This window comes from Gracilinanus agilis, chromosome 5 (genome assembly GCF_016433145.1).
Source record: "Gracilinanus agilis isolate LMUSP501 chromosome 5, AgileGrace, whole genome shotgun sequence".
Classification (NCBI taxonomy): domain Eukaryota; kingdom Metazoa; phylum Chordata; class Mammalia; order Didelphimorphia; family Didelphidae; genus Gracilinanus; species Gracilinanus agilis.
In genome coordinates, this window is record NC_058134.1 from 305,811,048 (window position 1) to 305,832,235 (window position 21,188).

Below are 21,188 nucleotides of genomic sequence, written 5' to 3' on the forward strand. Positions count from 1 at the left end.
GCCCCCAGGCCAGATAGCGACGAGGTCCGGGGCCCGGATTGGCTGCGGTGCGGAGCCACGCCCACGGGCCGAAGACGCAGCGCGGGGCGGGCCCCGGGACAGCGCAGTGCGCCCGGGCGGCCTAGGCGAATGGCCGTGTCCACTTCTCGCTCCGCTGCCCTGCGCCGCCCAAGCTACCTGCTGCTGCCGCTGCTGTTATCACCCCCGGGGACTGCTAGGCCCGGCCTGCGCCCGCAGTCCTCGGGACCACCTGCCATGCAGCCACAGCCGCCCGCCGCCCCCCGCTGGCTCTCGGGTCTGCGCTTCGACAACCGCGCCCTGCGCGCCCTGCCTGTGGAGGAGCCGCCGCCTGGCGGGGACTCGGCCCCGAGGCCCGTGCCGGGCGCCTGCTTCAGCCGTGTGCGGCCCTCTCCACTGCGCCAGCCGCGTCTTGTGGCGTTCTCGGCCCCAGCGCTGGCCCTGCTTGGCCTCGACCCACCTCCGCCACTGGAAGCCGGACCCGAGAGCGGGAGCGACCAGGAGGAGCCGGATCAGCCGGAGGAAGCCGGGGAGGCGCCTTCCTGTCACCGCCGCCGTCGGGTATCTCCTGCGGAGGCCGAGCTAGAGCTCTACTTCAGTGGCAACGCGCTGCTGCCCGGATCCGAGCCCGCCGCACACTGCTACTGCGGCCACCAGTTCGGCAGCTTCGCAGGGCAGCTGGGCGACGGCGCCGCTGTATACCTGGGCGAGGTGCTGGGTGCCGCCGGGCAGCGCTGGGAGCTGCAGCTTAAGGGATCCGGTCTCACGCCCTTCTCCCGGTGAGCCCGCCCCCAACCCGCCCAGGGGCTGCGGCCCCACCCCTGCCTGCTGCCCCCCAAAGGCCTCGATTTTTCATCCTCTTCTTAGTGCCCCATCTCTCCCCCTCCCTCCCAGTAGTTCCCACTCCCGCAACCCTGCTGTGCCCAAGGCCTTGACCTCTGCTTTCTCCCCTTCAGCCCCAGGGGTCCAGGTTTGTCTTCTGGTTTTCCATTAGTGGGTGCAGAGTAGGGAGATTAGGAGCAACTGAGATAGTCAGCACTTTAGAGCAGCCCCAGGGCAGGAGCCCGCTTCTCCTCTGCCACCTCTAATCCAAGGGGCCCTCCTTGCCCCACTCTGCCCGTGGAGCTCTGCAGAGCTTTCCTGGGGAATGGGGGGGTCTCGTATGAGGCCCTCTTCTAGGCCTTGTGTTGCATAGACCTCCCCCTGGTACCCGAGGTTTGTCCTTCACAGAACTAGTAGTGAGGGGATATGTCCTGAGAGCACTGAGCTCCAAGAGCTCCGAGGAGCCTCAGAGGCCCTCTAGGGGAGGAACCTGATGTCCAGAAGGGCAGTGAACTCAAGGCCATTCAGCTATTTTGTTTTGACACAACATTCCTTGCCAACATCTGAACCCCCACAGAATGATCTTCTGGCTCAGGCAGAGGGTTGGGTGGGCCATTTGGAGGAGGGCACTGACTGTTGGGGGGGGGGGGCACATTTTTACCCCCAGGATGAAGGTTTGCATGACCGATGTTTTGGTTTTGGCCTTCTCCCAAATCCAATCTGTGCACGTTCTTCTCACCTCCTCCTGTCTGTCCTTCAAGAGTTCAGTTACACTCAAACAACCATACTAGGCTGCTGCTCGCCCAGCAGGCAGATTCTAACACTAGCTTTCTGCTGGCAAGGCATTGGAGAACCTCAAATCCCCAACTGCTTTAGAGCACGACACCTGGAGTTGAGAGATTCCAGCCCTAGGTCTGCCACTTTGAAGGGAGCTATGTGGCCTGGGCCTCAGTTTCCTTTTCTGTAAGATATGTCCTGCTTTGGGGGAAGTGCTTTCTAAATCATGACAGACACGGGAAACCATTGTAGTGGCGTTGTCTTTTCTGATTAAAGGTCCACTTGGTCTCATAAATAAGTTTTCCAGCAGGGATCCTTGGCCTTCCATCCATTTGACATTTTACCAATGAAACTTGTGACTCCTTCCAGACACCCTCCTTAGAGGCCCCTTCATAGGACGGAAGCGGCCCTGGGTTTTGAAAGCTCTGGCTGCTCCTACTGACTCCCAAATAGGCTGTGAGCACCCAGACCATAGGAACGGAGGGCTGGTTTCCAAACCTGGCTATAATTGGGTTAACTGCTGTGTTGGGCTGGGGGTGGGAGCTCTCCTCTAAAAGACTGTTCCCTAGCCCGTAAAAGAGATATATGGGGGGAGAGAACAAGCTGGGGGTCCTCACGGTGCTGCTGTTTGTTCCCTGGCCAGATGTGGGGTTGGATAATGGACCCTGATGGCGGCCCCAGTTCTGCCAAAGCCCAAGAGCTCACTTAGGTTTTCTGGAAGATTGCCTGCCAGCGGGTGGCTGTTATAGGATTAGTTTAAGCAGCTGCTGCCAGATTCTTGTTTAAGACGTTGAAATCTCACCTAGTTAAAGTAAGTCCTTTTGTCTCAGGTGCAGATAAACCAAGGGCCAAGAGTTTATTTTTACCTTCGCCTGCCAAGTATCAGGACCGGCTTACGTTACCCTTTTCACCCTTTTCACTTCTACTCTAACCAATGAGGCATCTCTGTGTAGATGTCACGGGGGTGACTTCCACATTTATTCTCCCTCTGTGGTCTCAGCATGACTGGGCAGTTTTGAGCCGCTCCAAAATCATTGAGGAGGAGGAGGAGGAGAAAAGCTGAAGCAAAGGATAAATAAGTAGTGGGCCTAGTTATCTCTCACAGGCAGTGCCATTCACTATAGTGGGCGGGCAGCCATGAAACTTCAGCCGCTTGGCCTCCCTCCTCTGGCATCATCCCAAAGTGATTTCTCAGATAACTGAGGCTCAAGCATTAAGGTACCTGGACTTTGTAGCTGAGCCATATGTCCGAGTCCCCTCTCCCCACCGAGCACCTTGCCTTCAGGCCTTGTAACAACATTTTTGCTGGATGTTTTTGAAAAGATGCCACCCCACCCCTGGTTTTCTATGGAGGAAGTCCGTCCATCCACCGCAGACCACACAGCAGCTCTGTTGCTGTTTGAACCAGGCAGGGGTGCCCCAGGTGTCTGGCTTTGCATGATGGGCATTTTAAATTATAAATACTGGCCGTGGCTGTCGGACTCTAGCCTGGACCCCAGCTCAGAGGCTTGCTCTCTGTTGAGCGGAGGTGGCCGAGAACCTGCCATGAGATGGGTCCTTTCCGCTGTCAGAAAGGGCATCTGGGATCAACCATCCCTTTGGTTTCAGGCAAGCTGATGGCCGTAAAGTTCTGCGTTCCAGCATAAGGGAATTCCTGTGCAGCGAGGCCATGTTCCACCTGGGCATCCCCACCACCCGGGCAGGCTCGTGCGTGACCTCGGAGTCCAAAGTGATCCGGGACATTTACTACGACGGCAATCCCAAATATGAAAACTGTGCCGTGGTGCTGCGGATAGCCTCGACGTTCCTAAGGTAAAGGGGAGGCCCGGGCTGGGGTCTGGCAGAGAGGGAGGCTCCCCACAAGGACTTGTGCCCACCCTCCCAAGACAAGAGGGGGCTCGGGCTAGGAAGGGGTTGGGGAGCTCCAGTGTGGCCCTGAGGGATGCAGCTGGTTAGGACCAGTCACCGTTAAAGGCCTTTGGCTTTGCTGCCGAGGGTGCCCCGGGCCCAGGACGCCTACTTCACTGAGCCTCTGAGGACGCCTAATGGAGTGGGCAGGGATGCTCTGCAAGCTTGGCTGGTAAAGAATTTAACACCCAGCCTTAGGGCTTGAAAAGCGTAATGAGGTCGGTTGATATTGGACCTTGCCTTATCGCCGGCTGCAGAGCGGGTGCCCATCAGACAGCCGGCCAGCACGAGCCTGGCAGCCTCCGACGGCGAGGAGGCATTACTAATTAAGGAGCCGCTAAGGGCCTGCTCTGCCCAGCATGGCCACCCGGCTTTCTTGGCACAGACGCTGAAGGGGGTAACCAGGGAGGGCTCCCGTGCCCCAAGGGGGCTTCCTCGGGCAGCCTGCTGTCAGAGGTGCCTCGTGCCCCGGATAAAACAAAGGAGGCCGATTCTGCGCAGCGTCCCAGCTCCGTCCTGGCCGAGGAAGCCGCCGGGAGCGTCTGCCCTCCTGACAGGCTGCTCTCTCCTCCCAGGTTCGGCTCCTTTGAGATTTTTAAGCCTCCTGATGAACACACTGGGCGGAAGGGCCCTAGCGTGGGTCGGAATGACATCCGGATACAAATGCTCGACTACGTGATTGGCAGCTTCTACCCAGAGATCCAGGCGGCCTACGCAGAAAACAGCGTGCAGAGGAATTTAGCCTTTTTCCGAGAGGTAGGCAGGCTGGGGAGGGGGGCTCCGGGGGTCCTCGGGGTGAAGGACAAACCCTTTCCCCAGGTTTCTGTGAGTCTTATCGTCTGGGCCATCCGACCCTGGGGACCCACTGCAGGCCTCTGGCACAACCTCGGGCTGCTCGCGGGTCCTTCCCACTGGCCTCCCCGGGGAGCCGCCGGAGCCCGAGGGTGGGGGGCAGCGTTCTGTGGGACCCACCAGCACAGACCACGGACAGACAGACAGAAGCCGGAGCCGGTTTTGTTTCCCCAGCCAGAGGCCGAAAGCCTGCAGCAGCCCTTTATTAGGCACCGCCCGGGCAGCCTGGCCATCAGTAAATACAGCCGAGCCGCCGGACGTGGGGCAGCTCGAGGGAGGGTTCTCCAAGGTCAGCTTTGGGGAAAGCCGCCCTCCAGGTGCCGTTCTGGGGAGTTTGTGTCCGAGTGACCGTTTCCGATGACCCTCTGACTGGGCACAGCCCCAGGCCTGCCGCCACCCTCAGGGGCCCGGGCAGGCCCTGACTCTCTCCCCGCGCTCGGCAGATCACCCGGCGCACGGCGAGGCTGGTGGCCGACTGGCAGTGTGTGGGCTTCTGCCACGGCGTGCTGAACACGGACAACATGAGCATCGTGGGGCTCACCATCGACTACGGGCCCTTTGGCTTCATGGACAGGTGAGGCCCCCCCCCATGGCCGTCTGGGGGTGCGGGGGCCCGGGGGCCCCAATGACGGGGCGCCTCGCTGTGACTCCCCGCCAGGTACGACCCCGATCACGTGTGCAACAGCTCGGACACGACGGGCCGCTACGCCTACAACAAGCAGCCCGAGGTGTGCAAGTGGAACCTGCAGAAGCTGGCCGAGGCGCTGGTGCCCGAGCTGCCCTCGGAGCTCAGCGGGCCGGTCCTGGAGGAGTACGACGCCGAGTTCGAGAAGCGCTATTTGCACAAGATGAGGCAGAAGCTGGGCCTGGTCCAGCTGCAGCTCGACGAGGACCAGGAGCTGGTGGCGGCCCTTCTGGAGACGATGCGCCTCACGGGTCAGCGGCCAGCGGGCTCCGGGGGCCGGGGAGGGGGCTGCGGCCTCGACGGCCCGGCCCACCGCCCCCGTCTTGGTTTCTAGGGGCCGATTTCACCAACACCTTCTACCTCCTGAGCGCGTTCTCGGTGGCCCTGGAGCCCGCCCGCGAGGCCCACTTCATGGAGCAGCTGGCCCAGCAGTGCGCCTCCCTGGAGGAGCTGAAGCTGGCCTTCAGGCCACAGATGGATCCCAGGTAACTGCCGAGACCCGAGTTCAGATCCAGCCTCAGGCGCACCCTGGCTGGGGCGCTTCCCTCTGCCTGCCTCCGTTTACTCATCCGTAAAATGGGGGTTACGGAGCCTCCCTCCCAGGGTGGCTGTGAAGATCCAGTGAGACCCCATCTGTACACAGCGGGCTCTACCGATGCTGCAGCGGCACCCCAACTGTGAGCTTGGGGCACCCCGGAAGAGGACCTATCTTCTGCCGTCTTCTCTAGCGCTTGGCCCGTTTCACACATGAGAAAGCTGAAGCAGGTGGAGAGGTTAGGCGAGTGGCCTGGCCAGGACTGATTTGAACTCGGGCCTTTGTGGCTCTGAGGTCTGGGCCCCGCAGTGCAATCAGGGGATCTGAGTTCAAATGCTGCAGGTTCCCAGGAGAGAGGTCCATCCACGGGGCGTCTGCCGGCAGGATGAGCGGCTTGGGGGGTGGGGGGGGAGCGTGCTGGCAAGAGAACCTCCCTTCTGGGGCTTGTGCCCCCTTTTCTGGCCCTGAAGTGGGGAGCCACAGACCCAGTGACAGCTTCCAGAGTGATGAGGGGAGGAAGAAGTGCTCAAGGAAGGCTTCCTGGAGGCAGGAAATGCCTCAGAAAGGACAAATGGGGGAGCAGAGAATGGGAGGCAGGGAAGGTGGAGCTGGGGGGACCTCAGACAGGGCAGGGTCAGTGAAGGGGGGGAGGCACCCGGCTTTCATCTTCTCTCTAAAAGCCCGAGGCTCTGGGCCTTGGCTGGGGTCCGACGGGAAGGCCCAGGCAGCCCGTTCCCTGGTTTTCTCCAACCTCAGCCAGCTGCACGTGACGACGGACAGACAGATGGTGGGGTAAGCCCGGGCTGAGGCACACCCCAATGGGCCCGTCTCCCCTCCCCCAGGCAGCTCTCCATGATGCTCATGCTGGCGCAGTCCAACCCGCAGCTGTTTGCGCTCATCGGCACCAAGGCGAGCGTCACCAAGGAGCTGGAGCGCATCGAGCAGGCGTCCAAGCTGCAGGAGCTGTCGCCGGCCGAGCTCATCGGGCGCAACCGCGAGCGCTGGGACACGTGGCTGCAGGCATACAGGTAGGCCGGGCCGGCCGGGCACCTCTGGGGTCCTGTGCGGCGCCCTTGGCTCGGGGAGGGACGAGGCCCAGCTTCCCCACCTGTGATTGCAGAGCCCGGCTTGACAGGGACAGGCAGAGCGCCAGCAGCACCAGCGGCTGGGATGTGGAGCGGGTGCGAGTCATGCGGGCCAACAACCCCCGCTTTGTCCTGAGGAACTACATGGCACAGAACGCCATCGAGGCCGCAGAGCAGGGAGACTTCTCCGAGGTACGCCGGCTGGGCAGGGGTAAGGCGCCGCCCGGGGTCCTTCCCGGCCCGCCACCTGCCTACCTCTCGGCCTCCTCTCCAGGTGCGGCGGGTGCTGAAGCTGCTGGAGAAGCCGTACGGGGAGCCCCAGGAGGACAACGCAGATGGGCTCGAGGCGGCCGCGGCGCAGAGCGGGGAGGCCAGCAGCCGCCTGGCCTACAGCAGGAAGCCGCCCCTGTGGGCCGCCGAGCTGTGTGTGACGTGATCTTCGTAGCGGCCTTGCGGGGCTTCTCCCTCTGGCCCAGGACCTGCTGGCTCTGGGCCGGGGAGAGTCTCCAAGGCTCCCTCGGGCACCACCGAGTCCTGAAACGGCCCGTTTGGGGCCTCCCGAATGCCTGTTTCTCCATGAAGGCAGAGACGTCCAGTCGCCTTTGACCCGTCTCTGTCCGATGCTGACTCGGCAGCCCGAACTCCCAGACTGTCCCCGTTCTCCCCCCAGCTCCCTCCCTTTGCCTTTCTCAGAAGCTGCTCCCCGACTGCCAGGTCCCTCAGGCCGCCGGGGGTAGGCCACAGGCCAGCAGGGGAAGGGAGGGCCCCAGGCAGGGCAGACGGCCCCGCAGCCCCACCCTGACCTCTTCAGGACCAGGAAAGCTTTCCCTGCTGGACCGTCCTCAGGTGCCTCGCCTGTGCAGCCCCCCTCCCTGCAACCCCCAATAAAAGGTCTCTTTGATGGACTCCCGGCTCCCTCCTGCTGGGGCAGAGGGGGAGCGTGGGACCCTTTATTGTGTGCCACCGTGTACAGGGGGGCAGAGGGGTGCCGCCGGGGCCCGGCCTCAGCTGTCTTTGTAGTAGTTGTTGAAATTGATCCTCAGCAGGAAGTCTTCCAGATGGGGCTGGTAGCCTCGGTTTACCAGCTTGGTGACCACTGTAGGGGAGATGCCAGATCAAGGCCCTCCCTCTCATGGGCTCCCTGGCTACCCCCAGGCTTTTAGAGCTAGAACAGCAGGGTGGGGGCACTCACCTTTGAAAAGGAAGTGGGAGTAGTACTTGAAGGTGCTGTAGGACTGCTGCATTAGGGCAAAGTTGGGGTGCACGGCCACCTGCCGGCTGCCATCGTAGGTCCAGGCCTGGGAGATGAGCTGAACGCGGAACTTGAGAATGAGGCTGAAGACGCTGTGGATGATGTTCATCACGGGGGCGGCCTTCTCCGTCAGCAGCCCCCTGCAGTGGGGGACAGGCTGCCATTCAGGCCTTCCTCAAGCTGAGCCCGCTGGCCACCTGAGGGGCTGAGGTCCGCCTGCCATGACTGTGCCCCACGAGCTGAGCACTCAGCCTGGTGACCCCCAGCTCCCCCTCTGCCCAGACCTGCTGCCTGGGGCTCCCGTGGCCTCCCCACTTCCAACCCAGAAAGCCCTCCTCATCCCACAGGCTCGAGGCCACTCCTCTGTGCCACTAAGGTCACTTCTCGGACCTCCCAGGTGAGGCCCCCATTAGCCTCCTCTGACTATAAGCTAGGCAGCCCCAGGCCCACTAACCCGCCTCATCCTCTCTTCTGCCCTCCGTGTTCTCTCCCTTCAGCCCTGTCCAGATTGGCCTTGGCTTGTCCTCCCACCAGACGTGTCCTCGTCTCTTAAGTCACCAGATTCGCCGTCCTTTTCTTCATATTCGTAGTCCTTGACCCCTCTGGTCCCCCCCATCTCCCCTGGGCTTTGGGACCATCTTCTGTGCTGCCCTGCCTCTGCGATGCCTCCCTTGTACACACAGCCACAGGGGCACCCCCAGGCTGCCATGGCCGCCCCCTCCTGCCTGCACCAGCTGCCGGGTCCCATCACATCCTACTCTTAACCTTCCGTGGCTCCTCACAGCCTCCAGGAGTGATAACACACTTTGTTCGTGGGAGCAGCCAACCCCCTCCTCCCTTTCCGGGGGGCCTGCACTTCTCTCTGACCCGTTCCTTTTGGTCCAGCGACCCCAGCCTCCTCCCTGGCGTTAAGTCTCCACAAAAACCCCACCTCCTACAGGAAGCCTTCCCTGCTTAAATCCCAGGGCCTCGTCACTTAATTATCCCTTCTCTGGCTTGTTTTACCTTTTTTTGCATGTTGTCTGTGTGACCCCCACCAGGCACACAGTAAGCAGACCCTCCACAAAGGCTTGCGGACCACCCTGAAGCCCCCTCGCTGCTTCTGCCCTCTGTGCCAGGCCACTGAACAGGGCACCCCCCCTTTATGGCACCCTTGAAGTGGGGAATGTTTCCCGATCCACACTGGACCCAAGGCAGGAAGGCCCAAGTGCTGATCCCGCCTCCGCCATCTCCTGGTGACCCGTCCACCTTTGTGTTCTCCGCTGTGAGAGGGGACCCCTGCGGCAGCCTCCTCCCGGGGCTCGCGGAGATGATCCAGTTGGACGGACAGAAAGTGGCCGGCCACGGCGCCCGCCCCCCGGAAGCCCCCCGGCCCGCTCTTGCCTGAAGATGGCCTTGTTGAGGTACTCGGCATGAGTGCGGTGAATCTCCTCCAGGTTGCTCACCGCCGACAGCTTATCCCCGAACTCGCGCCACGTCACGTGCAGGATCTGGTTGGCAATGTAGCCCTGGATCACCTTCACAAAGTGCTGCATTTCGTGCTTAAAGAGCTGGAGCTGGCGGAACTGGACCGAGCCGGACGCGTGGTTCACGAGCGCTGAGGGAGCAGAGGCACGTTAGGGAGCCGCAGCCCCGCCTCGGGAGGGCGCAGAGAGGCGTCCTCGGCCGCTCCGGGAAAGCTCGTCTAGCCCAGGCTTCCCAGGGAAGGGGCGCCGCGTTCCCCAACGCTGGGAGCTTGGCTGGTTGCACCGTGCCGCAGTCCAGGTTTCCCTTCTACAGCAGCAGAGCGGTTGGCCTTTGGACCTTTGGTAGACCGCCCTGGGGAACCACCTGGGGTTTCCCTTGGGGAATCTTTGTCGCGTTTCTTCTGGGGCGGCGCAAGGATTCTCCTTCCTTTCATTCCTCCTGGGCACGTTCCTCCCTTCCCTTCCCCTTAGAGCGCGGATGTGGCTTAAGGGCGGGGCCTTACCTGTGCGCTTCAGGTGGAAGCAGATGTCCTTCAGGGTCCACATCATGTGCTTCAGCTGGAGCAGGAAGGAGAAGATCTTGTTGTACTTGCTCAGGCAGCTCTCGGTGATGACGATGTTGAGGGGCCAGTCCACCTGCCCGAGACACAACCCGTGAGGGGCCGCCCACGAGCTCCCCGAGAAACCCCGAGGCCCGGCGCATCTCCGAGCCGCTTCTACCCCACATTTAGGGAACTAGGAACTCCAGGACGACACACTGTGTGAAAGCGGGTCGGGGGTCCTGTTTGATCCCCACCGAGGGGGAAGTCGGGACAAGAACACCATCGCCCGGTTTCCCTTGTGAGCCCCGATGAAAAACGTTCAACACCGGCGGGGAGCCTGCAATGCTATCGTGAGGGCCGGCACTGTAGCGAGGCCGGGGAGCTCCGGGAGTTCAGGGCAACCAAAGCATGACTTCGGCCGACCGCTGGATGACCAGAGCTTTTCTTAAAACGATGGCTCGTCTCCGAAGCCGGGAGCAAGCATGGTGCGCCCCGAGCATGAGCCGGAAGCGTTCCTGGAAGATTGGGGGAAGCGAGGGGAAAGCGGGGGGAAGCAGGGGAACCGGGGGAAGGGAGGGGGAAGCGAGGGGAAGCGGGGGGCCCAGGATTCCCCCATCAGAAGCGCACCAGAAATGCCAGCTAGGGCCATAAGACGGAAGAAGCCGCAGGAGGGATGAGAATAAAGGGCACAAACTAGACGCTGCTTTCTGCAGATGACCTGAAGGTGGTCCGAGAAGCCGGGAATCAACTCAAGAACTAGTTGGCGTTGCTTTGGCATAAAATAACCCCCCAAGGCAGCAGCATTTCTGTATGTCCCCAACAAGTGTCAGCGGGAAGACACAGAGAAGCCCCCTGCCGAGACCCACACAGGAACTATGAACACGATCACAGAACCCTAAAATCCTTGGAGAAATAGCGGCTGAGCCACTGCGGCCAGAATGCCAATGCTGCCCAGTCTGGCCAAGGGCCGTGCCATCTCCTAGCCAAGAACGAGTCAGAAAAAAGAACCACCAGAAGTCAAGACTGCTGGGGCCTGGCAGTCTCGGGCACAAGATGGGCACAGAAGCAAAGGCGCGCAGCTGCCAGGAGTGGGACCCACCCCGGGCTCCCGGGCGGGCCTGGACAAGCGTCACTCTCAAACATGGCTGGCAGAAAGCGGGTGCAGCCTGGCAGGCCGGCTGGGGACAGAAAGCCCCGTCCACAAAGTGGCCCCAGGAGGGGGATCCTCCCCACCGTGCCCGGGACAGCCCAGGGGAGAGGCAGGACAGCTTCCAGGAAGCCCTCGAGGGCACAGACTGGGCAGTGCCCGAGGGCAAGGCCTGGTTCGGCCCCCTCCCCCCGCAGGGATGGCATTTGGGCCCAGTAAATCTGCTCAGGAAGGAGCCGAGCCCGTCCGCTCACCTTGTAGCGCAGCTCAAGGCAGCCCAGGGCGCCGGGGGCGTTGGAGGCGAAGGCGTCCGGCAGGTCCTTGAGGGCGAAGGACAGGTTGGCCGCCAGCTTGGTGTCCCCGTGGAGGCTGTACTGCAGGGCTTTGGTGAGGAACGCGTTGAGCACCAGGGGGTTCAGGAGCTCCCCGGGGGTCTGCCCGGAGCCCAGCTGCGGGAGGCAAGCCGAGGGGAGGCTGTGGTGGCGGACCGCGGGGAGAGCTTCAGGCCACAGGCCAGCCCACCTTGTACCCCGAGCCCCTCTGCCAGGAAGCCTCGTGGCCTCGGGCCCCCTCCCAGCCCAGGTACCTTCTCAAAGAGCAGGTCGCTGAGCGACTGCGCAAACTCGCCGTCCTCCATGAGCAGGAAGTGCCGCAAGGCCTCGAAGTGCTGCTCCAGGTTGAGCTCCACGAAGTAGTAATCCACCACGGCCTTGTTCACCAGCGACACGCTGAGCGGGAAAGCCGCAGCGTCCCCCTCAAGCCCGGCCCAGAGAAGCCCTCCGCACACCCGCCCACGGATGGGGAGCTCACTACCTCTACGGGCGGCTCATTCCCCCAGGACAGCCAGAGGAAATCGCAGCCCCCCTTCCCTCCTTTCCCCCCGGCAGACACGTACTGGGACACGAGCGGGGCCGTGATGGAATGCTTCATGAGCACGGGCAGGGTCAGGAGCTCGCTCAGCTGCACCGACGTCTCGTCGGGGGGATCCGGGGGGAAGGAGAAGGGTCTGGGGATGACGTGGCGCAGCAGGTGGGACACGGGCGGCTCTGCTGCGAGAGGCCAGAGACGGCGTCGGCCTCGTCCGACAGAGCCCCCGCCCAAGCCTCCCTCCTGTGGCTGCCCGCCCGCCCGCCCGCCGGCCACTCACACATGAGCTCGTAGCTGTCCTGGTACTTCTCGAGGCAGTACTGGTCAGACAAGGCCCGCAGGTAGGCCTGTTCCCGGCCGCAGCCCTGGCCTCCCTCCTGGCCTCCCTCCTGGCCTCCCTCCTGGGGCTCTTCAGGGCCTGGGGAGGCGGCGGGGGCGGCAGCGGGCGATGGCTGCTGAGGCTCCCCTTGGTGCCCGGGAGAAGAGTCCTGCGCGGGGGCCCCGAGCGGCTGCGGCCCGAGAGGCTGGTCAGGGGGCGGCTCCTCGCTCTCCTCACTGGTCACGGCCGGCCCTGGGAAAGCCAAAGGGACGCCCTGCTCAGGCCACCCGTCCTCGCCCCAAGGCTGGCAGCTTCAGACACGGCTCTACACCCCACAGGCCCTTCCTGGGCCGCTGCCGAGCCTGGAGGCCCCCCTGTCCGTCCCAGGATGGCCCCCCTGTCTGTCCATCTGTCCCAGGCCAGCCCCCCGTCTGCCTGTCCATCCCGGGCCAGCCCCCCCTCTCACGAGGGATGGGCCGCCTCCATTGGTAACTGGGCCGGAGAAGGGCCGCAGCACTGCTGGTGCCTTCGAGATGGCCTGAAACAGGGGAACGCGCTCTGCCCCCCCCCCCGGTGGTGGAAGGCCAGGAGGGGCTCTGGGGGTGCCTACCGACGGCGGGCCCATCCCCCGGCTCGTCTGTCCTCTTCAGGGCGGGCTCCGGGCCTTCAGCGGCCGGGGCGGCGGGTCCGTCCGCCGAGGCGAGGGGCGGCTCGTCCCCCCGAGGAGGCCGGGCCGGGCCGGGGCAGCCCAGCTCGCGGTTGTACAGAAACCACTGCATGGTGGAGGCGGCGGCGGCGGGGGCGGCGTGCCTGGGCGCGGGCGGCGGCGGTGGCGGCGGCTCGCTCTGACCCAGCCGAAGGCTGGACCACGAGGCGTGGCCGAAGGGGCTGCGGCGCGGCCGGGGGGCTTCGGCCTCCACAGCGAGGTCGCCCATCCTCATGTGGGACAGCGAGGCGTGGCCGTGCAGGTTCCAGCGGGGCCGGGAAGGCACCACGTCCGACGTGCAGGCCCCCAGGGGGATGCTGCTCTCGGACACGTGGCTGCGGACCGGCCCTCGGGGCTCCACGTTCCAGCGGGGCCGGCCGCCGGCGGGGCTGGGCCGAGGCTGCGGGGCCTCCGGCTCGGGGATCGCGCCCAGAGGCGGAAGGCCAAACTGGACACCGGACTCGGGGCTGCGGCCGTGGAGGCTCCAGCGGGGCCGGGGCGCGTCCCTGGGGGCCGGGAGCCCCCGGGAGGGAGAGGGGGCCTCGGCCGTGGCGGAGGGGCGCAGGACGGTGGTGAAGTCATAGAGCTGCTGCGGCTGCTCCTCGGGCCCCCCTGGGGGCAGCTCCATGGAGATGGTCTGCAGCGCGGCCTCCAGCAAGGCCGGGGAGGCGCCCGGGGAGGCTCCCGGCTCCTCTGGGAGAGGCCTCGGCAAGAAATCCTTCATGTCCAGGCCGGATCCGGGGAACAGCGCAGCCCCGACCTCCGGCTCAGGCTCTGGTTCCGGCTCCGGTTCCAGCTCCTCTCTCCTTGGCCCCAGGGCACGGCCTTCCGGGCCTTCTGTCTGTGGCTCCGGCCCACCCGGTGACGAGCTGCCCCCTGCGGGCAGCAGCTCCCGCACGCTCTCCGGGCTCCCCTCAGAGCACTGACCAGCCTGGAATGGAATTCAGGGGCTGGACGTGGAGGGGAGGTGGGGGGAGGGGGGTCCGGGACAAAACAAAGTCCCCTGAACCCAGAAGGAATTCACAGGGATGCCTCAAAGGAAGGATAGTCCTGGTGCTGAGACTCCCACAGAGCCAGGCTCTGGGGATCCCCCGCCCCCTCCCCTTAGCCCCAGCACCCCCAAACAGCCTGTCATCAACCCGGCTCTCTGAAGCCCTTCTGGCTTTGGAGGGGTGGCCCGGCATCCGTGGGCATGTCCTTCAAGGCCAAAGGCCTTCCCAGCCCAAGGAGACAAGGCGGGGAGACGGGGGCACCGTGAACAGTGGGGGTGCTGCCAAGGCAGAGGCCCAGCTCCTGAAACCTGCCTGAAGGCCAAGGCGGCAGCAGGCGTCTCACCTGCGCTCTGGCGTCTCCTCTCGAGGCCCCCGCGTGTCCGGGGGGATGGACGCCGGGGAGGATGTCCAGCTTCTCCCTGCGCTTCCCTTCAGAGGCATTTTGAAGCATCTCCTGAAATAAAGGAGGCCGGTAGCAGCCCAAAGCTCGGCGGGCGCCCCGCGTCCCCCTCACGTCCAGCAGGCTGGCGTTCCGAGCCGGCCGGGCAAGGCCCGGGGCTCGCCAGCTTCTCTGTGGGAGGGTCTGAGGTGGCCTCGTGGCGCCCGGCCCTCGGCCCCCGCTGCGGAGCAGGGCTCAGGCAGTGACTGACGACGCACGACTCGCCGATGGGCTCACGACAGTCCCACGAGATAAATAGGAGGCCTGCTCTGCCCGTCGTACGGACGTCGAGAGGACCGACAGACTGATGCCTCCGGGCCCTCCAGCCCCCCCGACCCCTCCCTTGGCTGCCTCAAGTCTCCCAACTCGATGCTACCTGGATGTGCTTCTGGTCCTCCAAGAGAAAATTCAGCCGGGCCGTCTCCAGCTTGTGCCGCTGGATCTTCCAGAGAGCCCGCTGCTCCCGGCGGGCAGCCTCCTCGGACAGCTTGCTGTAATGGTCGATGAGGTCCTGCCTGCGAGGGACAGAGCGAGGACAGAGACGGCCTGAGAAAGGCGGCCGGAAGCCAGGAGCTTCTCGGAGCCCAAGACCGGGTGGCTCCGAAAATGTGGATTAGGACGGGGTGGGAGGGGGCCCACAGGGCCATCGAAGCAGGCCTTCGAAGGCGAGGGTTGGAGGCTGGAAGGGCCTTATAGAAATCCCCTAAACCAGCATTTAATGAGTTAATCGTTCATACCCTCAACAGAACAGCAGACGCTGCTTTAAGCTCTCTCTGTGTCTCAGAAATTGGAAGGACCCGGCATGGCAAGTCAAAGTACTTTTACTTTCTTGCTTCACTACTTTGCCACGCCGAACTTAAGTCCAAAGAGGTAACGGTTCTCTCACTGAACTACCCTGCAGGGCTCTCATCGAAATAATGACGGGTAACACGACGTCTCGGTAGCCTTGGGTTCTGTTTAGACTAAAATGGAATCTACATGAAGAACTACTCTGCCTGCCAATTTGTACGTGACCTCGAGCCCTTCTCTGTTGGGAGAAAAAATGTAAATCTTGCCAGCATGTGGGCACTTGAGAAAAAAGTATAAAGAATCAAGATGTAACAGGAAGTTCTCAGAACAGCTTCCATAACTCCTCTGCGTCTCCGGTTCTCTCTCTCTCAGCTAAATCGATCCACTTCCCAGGACATGTGGAGCTCCTGGCAGGGCTTCTGGCAAAGAATGACGAAAATTTTCTCACAAAAAAAGAGGCAGGCGAGGAATAACTTTTACAGGGGAGGGAAAATGAGAGGGGCTGATGGGCAAATGCTTGAACCTCCTTCTTATCTGAACTGATTCAAAGAGGGAAGGACAGACTCAGCTATCTTACCCAAGAGTGAAGTAGGAGTAGTCGGGACTGATAAAAAGGGAGGCTGGATAAAGAAAGACAGTGGTCAGAAGCAAAACAGACTTTTGAGGTGGAACAGGACAAAAAGAGAGAAGGATTAAATAGGCGAAAATAAGAAGGAAGAAAATTTGCAATTAGAAATCATAAGTACAAATGCGAATGGGATGAACTCACCCATAAAATGGGAGTGGAAAGCACAACGGATTAGAAACCAGAATACAACAACAGGTTGTTTATAAGACTTGAAACAGAAAGACACTCACAGAGTTAAAATAAGGGGCTAGAGCAGAATATGTACTCCTTCACCTGAAGTGAAAAAGGAAAAGGTAGCAAACATGATCTCAGACAAAGCAAAAATAGATGTAATTTTTTAAAAAAAGATAATCAGGGAATTTACATATTGCAAAAAAGGTAGCATAGACTATTAAGTAATATCAATACTAAATATATATGTACCAAATATCATAGTATCCAATTCCTTTTTTTAATTTTTTTAAACCCTTGTACTTCGGTGTATTTTCTCATAGGTGGAAGATTGGTAAGGGTGGGCCATGGGGGTCAAGTGACTTGCCCAGGGTCACACAGCTGGGAAGTGGCTGAGGCCAGATTTGAACCTAGGACCTCCCGTCTCTAGGCCCGGCTCTCCATCCACTGAGCTACCCAGCTGCCCCTACAGCAATATGTTATGAAGATCATATGTTATGTCTAAGTAGGATTTATACCAGAAATGCAGATCTGGTTGAATATTAGGACAAAACAATAAAAATCAGATGACTATTTCAATAGATGCAGAAAAAGGCTTTGACAAAAATACAACACTATTAAAAGCACTAGAGCGGAGCAGCTGGCCTAGAGACAGGAGGTGCTAGGTTCGAATCTGGCCTCAGACCCTTCCTAGCTACTGGTAAAGTCACCTAATCCCTATTGCCTCGGCCTTAGCACTCTTCTGCCTTGGAAACTTGATTCTAAAACAGAAGGTAAGGGTTTAAAAAACAACAACTAGAAAACAGGAATAAAGGGAATTTTTCTTAAAATGGGAAGTAGAAGCAAGGATTTGTGCTAGAAACGCTAGCAATAAGACAAGAAGGAATAAGAAGAGTCCATGAGGAAGAAACCTCATTCTTTGCAGATGATATGACTTCTACTTAGCAAAACCCCAGGGAACTGATTAAAAAACTCGGTGAAACAATGAATGACTTTAGCCGAGTTAAAGAACATAAAATAAACTCATGTAAGTCATTAGCATTTCTATATATTACCAACAAAACCCAGCAGGAAGAGATACCGCAAGACAACATACAATTACTTGGGAATCTACTTGCCTCGTCACACCCAAGAACAACATGAACAAAGACAGTTAACCAAAGGGAGAAATATGAATTGCTTGTGGGTAGGATAAGCCGATGTAATAAAAATGGCAGGTCTACGCCAGGGAATGTAGTTAGTCAGTGAATCATTTAGTAGGACTAGAAAAAGGAATAGCAAAATTCGTCTGGAAAAAGAAATGGTCCAGAATGCTCGAGGGAGATGTGAAGGAGGAGACGCGGCAGTAGCAGATTTCAAACAAAATGATGAAGCGGAAATCCCACAAACGATCTGATCCAAAGAAATAGAGGGGCGCTCCGTGGGCGAGACCAGGCACACAGCACCAAGTAGCTAACGGTAACCATAAGCTAGTCTTTGATAAAGCCAGAGATCTAAGCTTGGGGACAAGAACTCAGCCGTGCTGGGAAGGTGGAAAGCCGTTTGGCAGAAACTAAGCCTAGAGCAAATGTCGCCCCACATACCAAGACAGGCTCGAAATCCATCTAAGATTCAGACATAAAGGGTGACATCAGCCGCAAATGAGGAGAGCCTCGAAACATGGCCTTGGGAGGCTCTGCTGCCATGGGCCCAGCTGTGGGAAGACCTACCTCGCCCTGCGCTCCAACTCTTCCTCCAGAGCCTTCAGTCTCTTCTCGCGCGCGCGCAGCTCACGGGCATAGCTGAAGTCGTCATCGATCTCCTCCTGCTTGGCTGCCAGGCGACGCTACAGCAACAGATATGGGGACCGAGTGACCCAAGGGAGAGGCCACAGCTCACAGCCCAAACGCACGGGCCAGGTAAGACAGCCCACTCACCTCCTGATCCTTTAGAAACTGGTCTTTTAGTTTCTGAAACTGCTCTCGCTTCTTGGCATCCAAGGCCATCCTTTCTGACATGTGTCTGTCTGTCCGGAAAAGGGAAGGATGTTCATGTTAGAGACGAACCCAGCTGCAGTCCGGATCACTCACAGCATCAGCGATCCTTCTGGTGCACAAAGGGAAGCCTACCATTCAGGGCTTTTAATACTCGGGAGGCCGTGTCCCGGGCTTGGACAATCAATTCTTGTTTGGCGATCTCCATCCGCAATTTCTGAAAGACACGTAACAATGCAAGTCTTTGTTGCCTTTGAGGCCTTTGGGTCACTATTTCAGGCTGTCTCAGAGGGGTCACTTGACCCCCTACATATGCCTCCCCTCCAGACAACTTTGTAAGATTCTGCAATCGCCCTCTGGTATGGGGCTTTTTCTGCTTCTAAAACCAATTTCAGAATGCCCCTTTGCCTCTGACCCTGGACCTCCATCCACCCCTCGCCTCCCCCCTGGCAGGGACCACCTGTCCTGCCACTCCCTCAGCATCTCCGTGCTCCATTCGTGGCCTTATTCTGGGTCCCGTCCGCATAACAACGTCATTTTGGGGATGTGTGCATGGTTATGCTTCCTCTCCCAAAGCCAGACTCCAACAACCCAAACGTCGCTCACTATTTGTCATTTACAAGTGTTTTTCTGGACTCACCAATTTCTACTTTTCCCAGATCTGGGAGTTTGTTGATTCTGAATATTAGAAACTGACTGACAAATGGACAAATAATTGACTTCAGTTTGTAAGAATTTATGAGAATATCCATAGCCTATAAAAGACTTTATGCGCCTTTAGAAATCTAGTTTCCTATCAAACCTGCAAAGAGACAGTCCTGAAAAATCATCTTGCCAGAACACCCATCTTACCAGGAGGCAAACTACTAGGGAATCAGGCCCACAGCAGGCTCCACACAGTCCCTGGGCCTTAGGCCTGAGGTTCTGAAAGGGACAGAAGCAGCCAAGGGCCCCCCTTGAGTCCCCCTGCCCATCTCCTCAGGATCTCACCACTAGGCATGGCATGGAGCCCTCCAAGGGCCACATTTCCTGTGCGCAGCAGGCCCAGGCAGGACGGGGCTGCCCTCTACTCTGCTGTGAGTGGATTTTCTGCCTAGACACATCAGGGCCAGCTCTGCGGAACCACCGGCTGCCCTGCAGAGCACCAAGCCAAAGACTTGGTTCAAAGACAATGTTTACCGTACCCAGTTTGTAGACAAGAAAACCGAAGCTTGGAGCAATGGCGTAAATGCCCAAAGGCCACGTGACAGGGAAACGGAGCCAGAATGGGCTCACGAGGCTGTCCAGCACCTGAATCCATCGTGCTTGACAGCCTCTGCAGTGAGGCTTCTCGAAGCAGAGGCACAGCTTTCCCTAGCTCCTGCCAGTGCTGTCTCCCCTCACTTTGGGAACAAAGGCTCAGAACGAGGCCTGTCCTTCCTTCTGGGAGGGTCCAGACAAGCCATGATGGGGAGAAGCTTAACCCCATCTCTAACATCCACTAGAATCACCTGAGCCTTGACCTCAACTGGAAGCAGGCTATTTGTCCTGAGGACACGGCTGAAAAGTGAGTGCCTTGGGGCATCAGGGGCAGCTTGACCAGGGGTCACTGCCCCGAGAGGCTTCCAAGTCATCACGGTTCCTGCATGAAGGGTGGTCCAAGGGCCAGAGGAGGCTGAGGGCAGAAACCCTGCTCCCCCCTCCCAGAGCCTCCCACAGGCGGCAGCTTACCTTCTCCTCCTTGCTCACGGCACTATGGCGGGCCAGCCTCTCCATGCGCCCCACGTACACAGCACAGTCCTTCTCGATCTCCTTCAGCTCCTCCAAGGAGAAGATGACCGAGATGCGGGGCACAGGGATATCAGACCAGCAGATATAATGCTGCACAAGGAGAGAGCGCCATGACCTCCTCTGCCCCTAACACTACACAGGGCCGACCCACTCAGACTCGACAGTATGCAGGAGTGTGTCCGTGGGCCTGCCACGGTCTGAACCAGAAGGGAAGAGGCATAGCTTCAAGCAGGAAAGGGCCTTTCCCAGAGTCCAAAGGAATCCAGTGGCTGGGCCAGGAAGGCCCAAGCCCAGCCAACAGGTATCCCACCTCAGCAGCCCACTTGGGGACATGCCAGCGTCTAATTGCTGAGTTGCCACGGCCTTTCGTGTGTGCACCCTAACTCTCTCACAAGGAACTGAGATAACTTCCCCTTGTCTGTCCTCAGGTAGGGCAGAGGAAATCAAACCACTCCATCATGCATCTGAAGTAGGTCTCTCCTTCTCTGCTTCTTCTAGCTAAATAACAGTTCTTTAACCTTTCCCTCACCCATTCTCCCCTTTAGTAGCTTTCCCTGGGCCCTCCTAGTTTTCTTCAGCCCATTTAAAATCAGGCTCAGAGGGGCAGCCAGGCCAGGTCCATGAACAATGGCATCTGGTGCCATTCAGGCAATCCCCCTGAGGGAAGGTGGGACCACTGCCAGCCCACCAAGGGTCTCTAGAGAGCCCTGACACCCTTGGGGGCAAGGGAGGCACATCTCAGTACAGCAGGCAGCAGTCTCCCATGAACAACCATGCAAGAAGCCCTCCACCAGCACTCACCTGGGGGCAGCACAGCTTCAGCAGGTTGATGGTCTTGCCACAGATGTAGACATCATTGGCAATGTGCTTTAAGAACCCAGGGACACAGTCCTCCACATCCTTGGAAATGAGCACGTAGCCGTGAGTCCAATAAAATTTATCTACAAGATGGACACAGTCAAGACACAAGAGGTGGACGACAGTATGATCAGCGAGCAGCCCAGGGAGAACCCACTGACGAAGCGGGTGCCCATCCACCTCCACAGGGGCTACTCCATGAGCTATACAAAGCCCAGGCAAGGGACCAAACTGAACTGGAGAGCTCAGGGGCCAGGGTTATTTATTTAATGAAGTCCTCCCTGGACAGGAGTCCCCTTGGGAATTACCATTCTCCACCCCTCCCACCCGAGGGCCATCTGGCCCTGCTTTAAGTTCTTTGGCAATGGGGAACGCCCTGTCTCTGGGGACTCTACACTGGGACCAAATAACTCAGCAGACTCAGCATTAGACTTTATCAAGTCTGATCATTCATCCTTCCTGGGCCAGGCAAAACAAGCCTCTTCCAATCCTTGGAGACAGCTCTAGTCAGCTCAAACCTTCTTTGCACTCCAGGCCCTTTCTCTCTTCCCTGCTGGTTCAGACCCTGGCAAGCCCACGGGCACACG

The 21,188-nt window shown here is 59.7% G+C and overlaps 2 protein-coding genes across 3 annotated transcripts in view; one reads left to right on the plus strand and one right to left on the minus strand.

Annotated features, from left to right (window-relative positions):
* Positions 1 to 90: 90 nt before the first annotated feature.
* On the plus strand, positions 91 to 7,588 carry SELENOO (selenoprotein O). Of its 2 annotated transcripts, XM_044679816.1 has the most exons (10): positions 91 to 492; positions 589 to 797; positions 3,226 to 3,429; positions 4,101 to 4,281; positions 4,821 to 4,951; positions 5,036 to 5,313; positions 5,397 to 5,547; positions 6,440 to 6,625; positions 6,718 to 6,874; positions 6,957 to 7,588. In XM_044679816.1, the coding sequence occupies exons 1-10, from the start codon at positions 130 to 132 to the stop codon at positions 7,125 to 7,127; spliced, it is 2,031 nt and encodes a 676-aa protein (XP_044535751.1). In that variant the 5' UTR covers positions 91 to 129; the 3' UTR covers positions 7,128 to 7,588. The 2 variants fall into 2 exon arrangements, with proteins under 2 accessions (XP_044535751.1, XP_044535750.1); XM_044679815.1 differs by having other exon boundaries at positions 91 to 797.
* The window catches only part of TUBGCP6 (tubulin gamma complex associated protein 6), a 25,676-nt gene continuing 12,066 nt past the window's right edge, over positions 7,579 to 21,188 (minus strand). The window contains exons 9-24 of the mRNA XM_044679814.1: positions 20,545 to 20,684; positions 19,684 to 19,833; positions 18,109 to 18,190; positions 17,917 to 18,005; positions 17,710 to 17,825; positions 14,789 to 14,927; positions 14,317 to 14,427; positions 12,886 to 13,912; positions 12,237 to 12,527; positions 11,985 to 12,138; positions 11,676 to 11,817; positions 11,344 to 11,538; positions 9,904 to 10,036; positions 9,318 to 9,531; positions 7,875 to 8,074; positions 7,579 to 7,778 (exon numbers count right to left, since the gene is read on the minus strand). Coding sequence (XP_044535749.1) covers positions 7,687 to 7,778; positions 7,875 to 8,074; positions 9,318 to 9,531; positions 9,904 to 10,036; positions 11,344 to 11,538; positions 11,676 to 11,817; positions 11,985 to 12,138; positions 12,237 to 12,527; positions 12,886 to 13,912; positions 14,317 to 14,427; positions 14,789 to 14,927; positions 17,710 to 17,825; positions 17,917 to 18,005; positions 18,109 to 18,190; positions 19,684 to 19,833; positions 20,545 to 20,684 — 3,275 coding nt within the window. The 3' untranslated portion in view covers positions 7,579 to 7,686. The remainder of the gene's footprint in view (positions 7,779 to 7,874; positions 8,075 to 9,317; positions 9,532 to 9,903; positions 10,037 to 11,343; positions 11,539 to 11,675; positions 11,818 to 11,984; positions 12,139 to 12,236; positions 12,528 to 12,885; positions 13,913 to 14,316; positions 14,428 to 14,788; positions 14,928 to 17,709; positions 17,826 to 17,916; positions 18,006 to 18,108; positions 18,191 to 19,683; positions 19,834 to 20,544; positions 20,685 to 21,188) is intronic.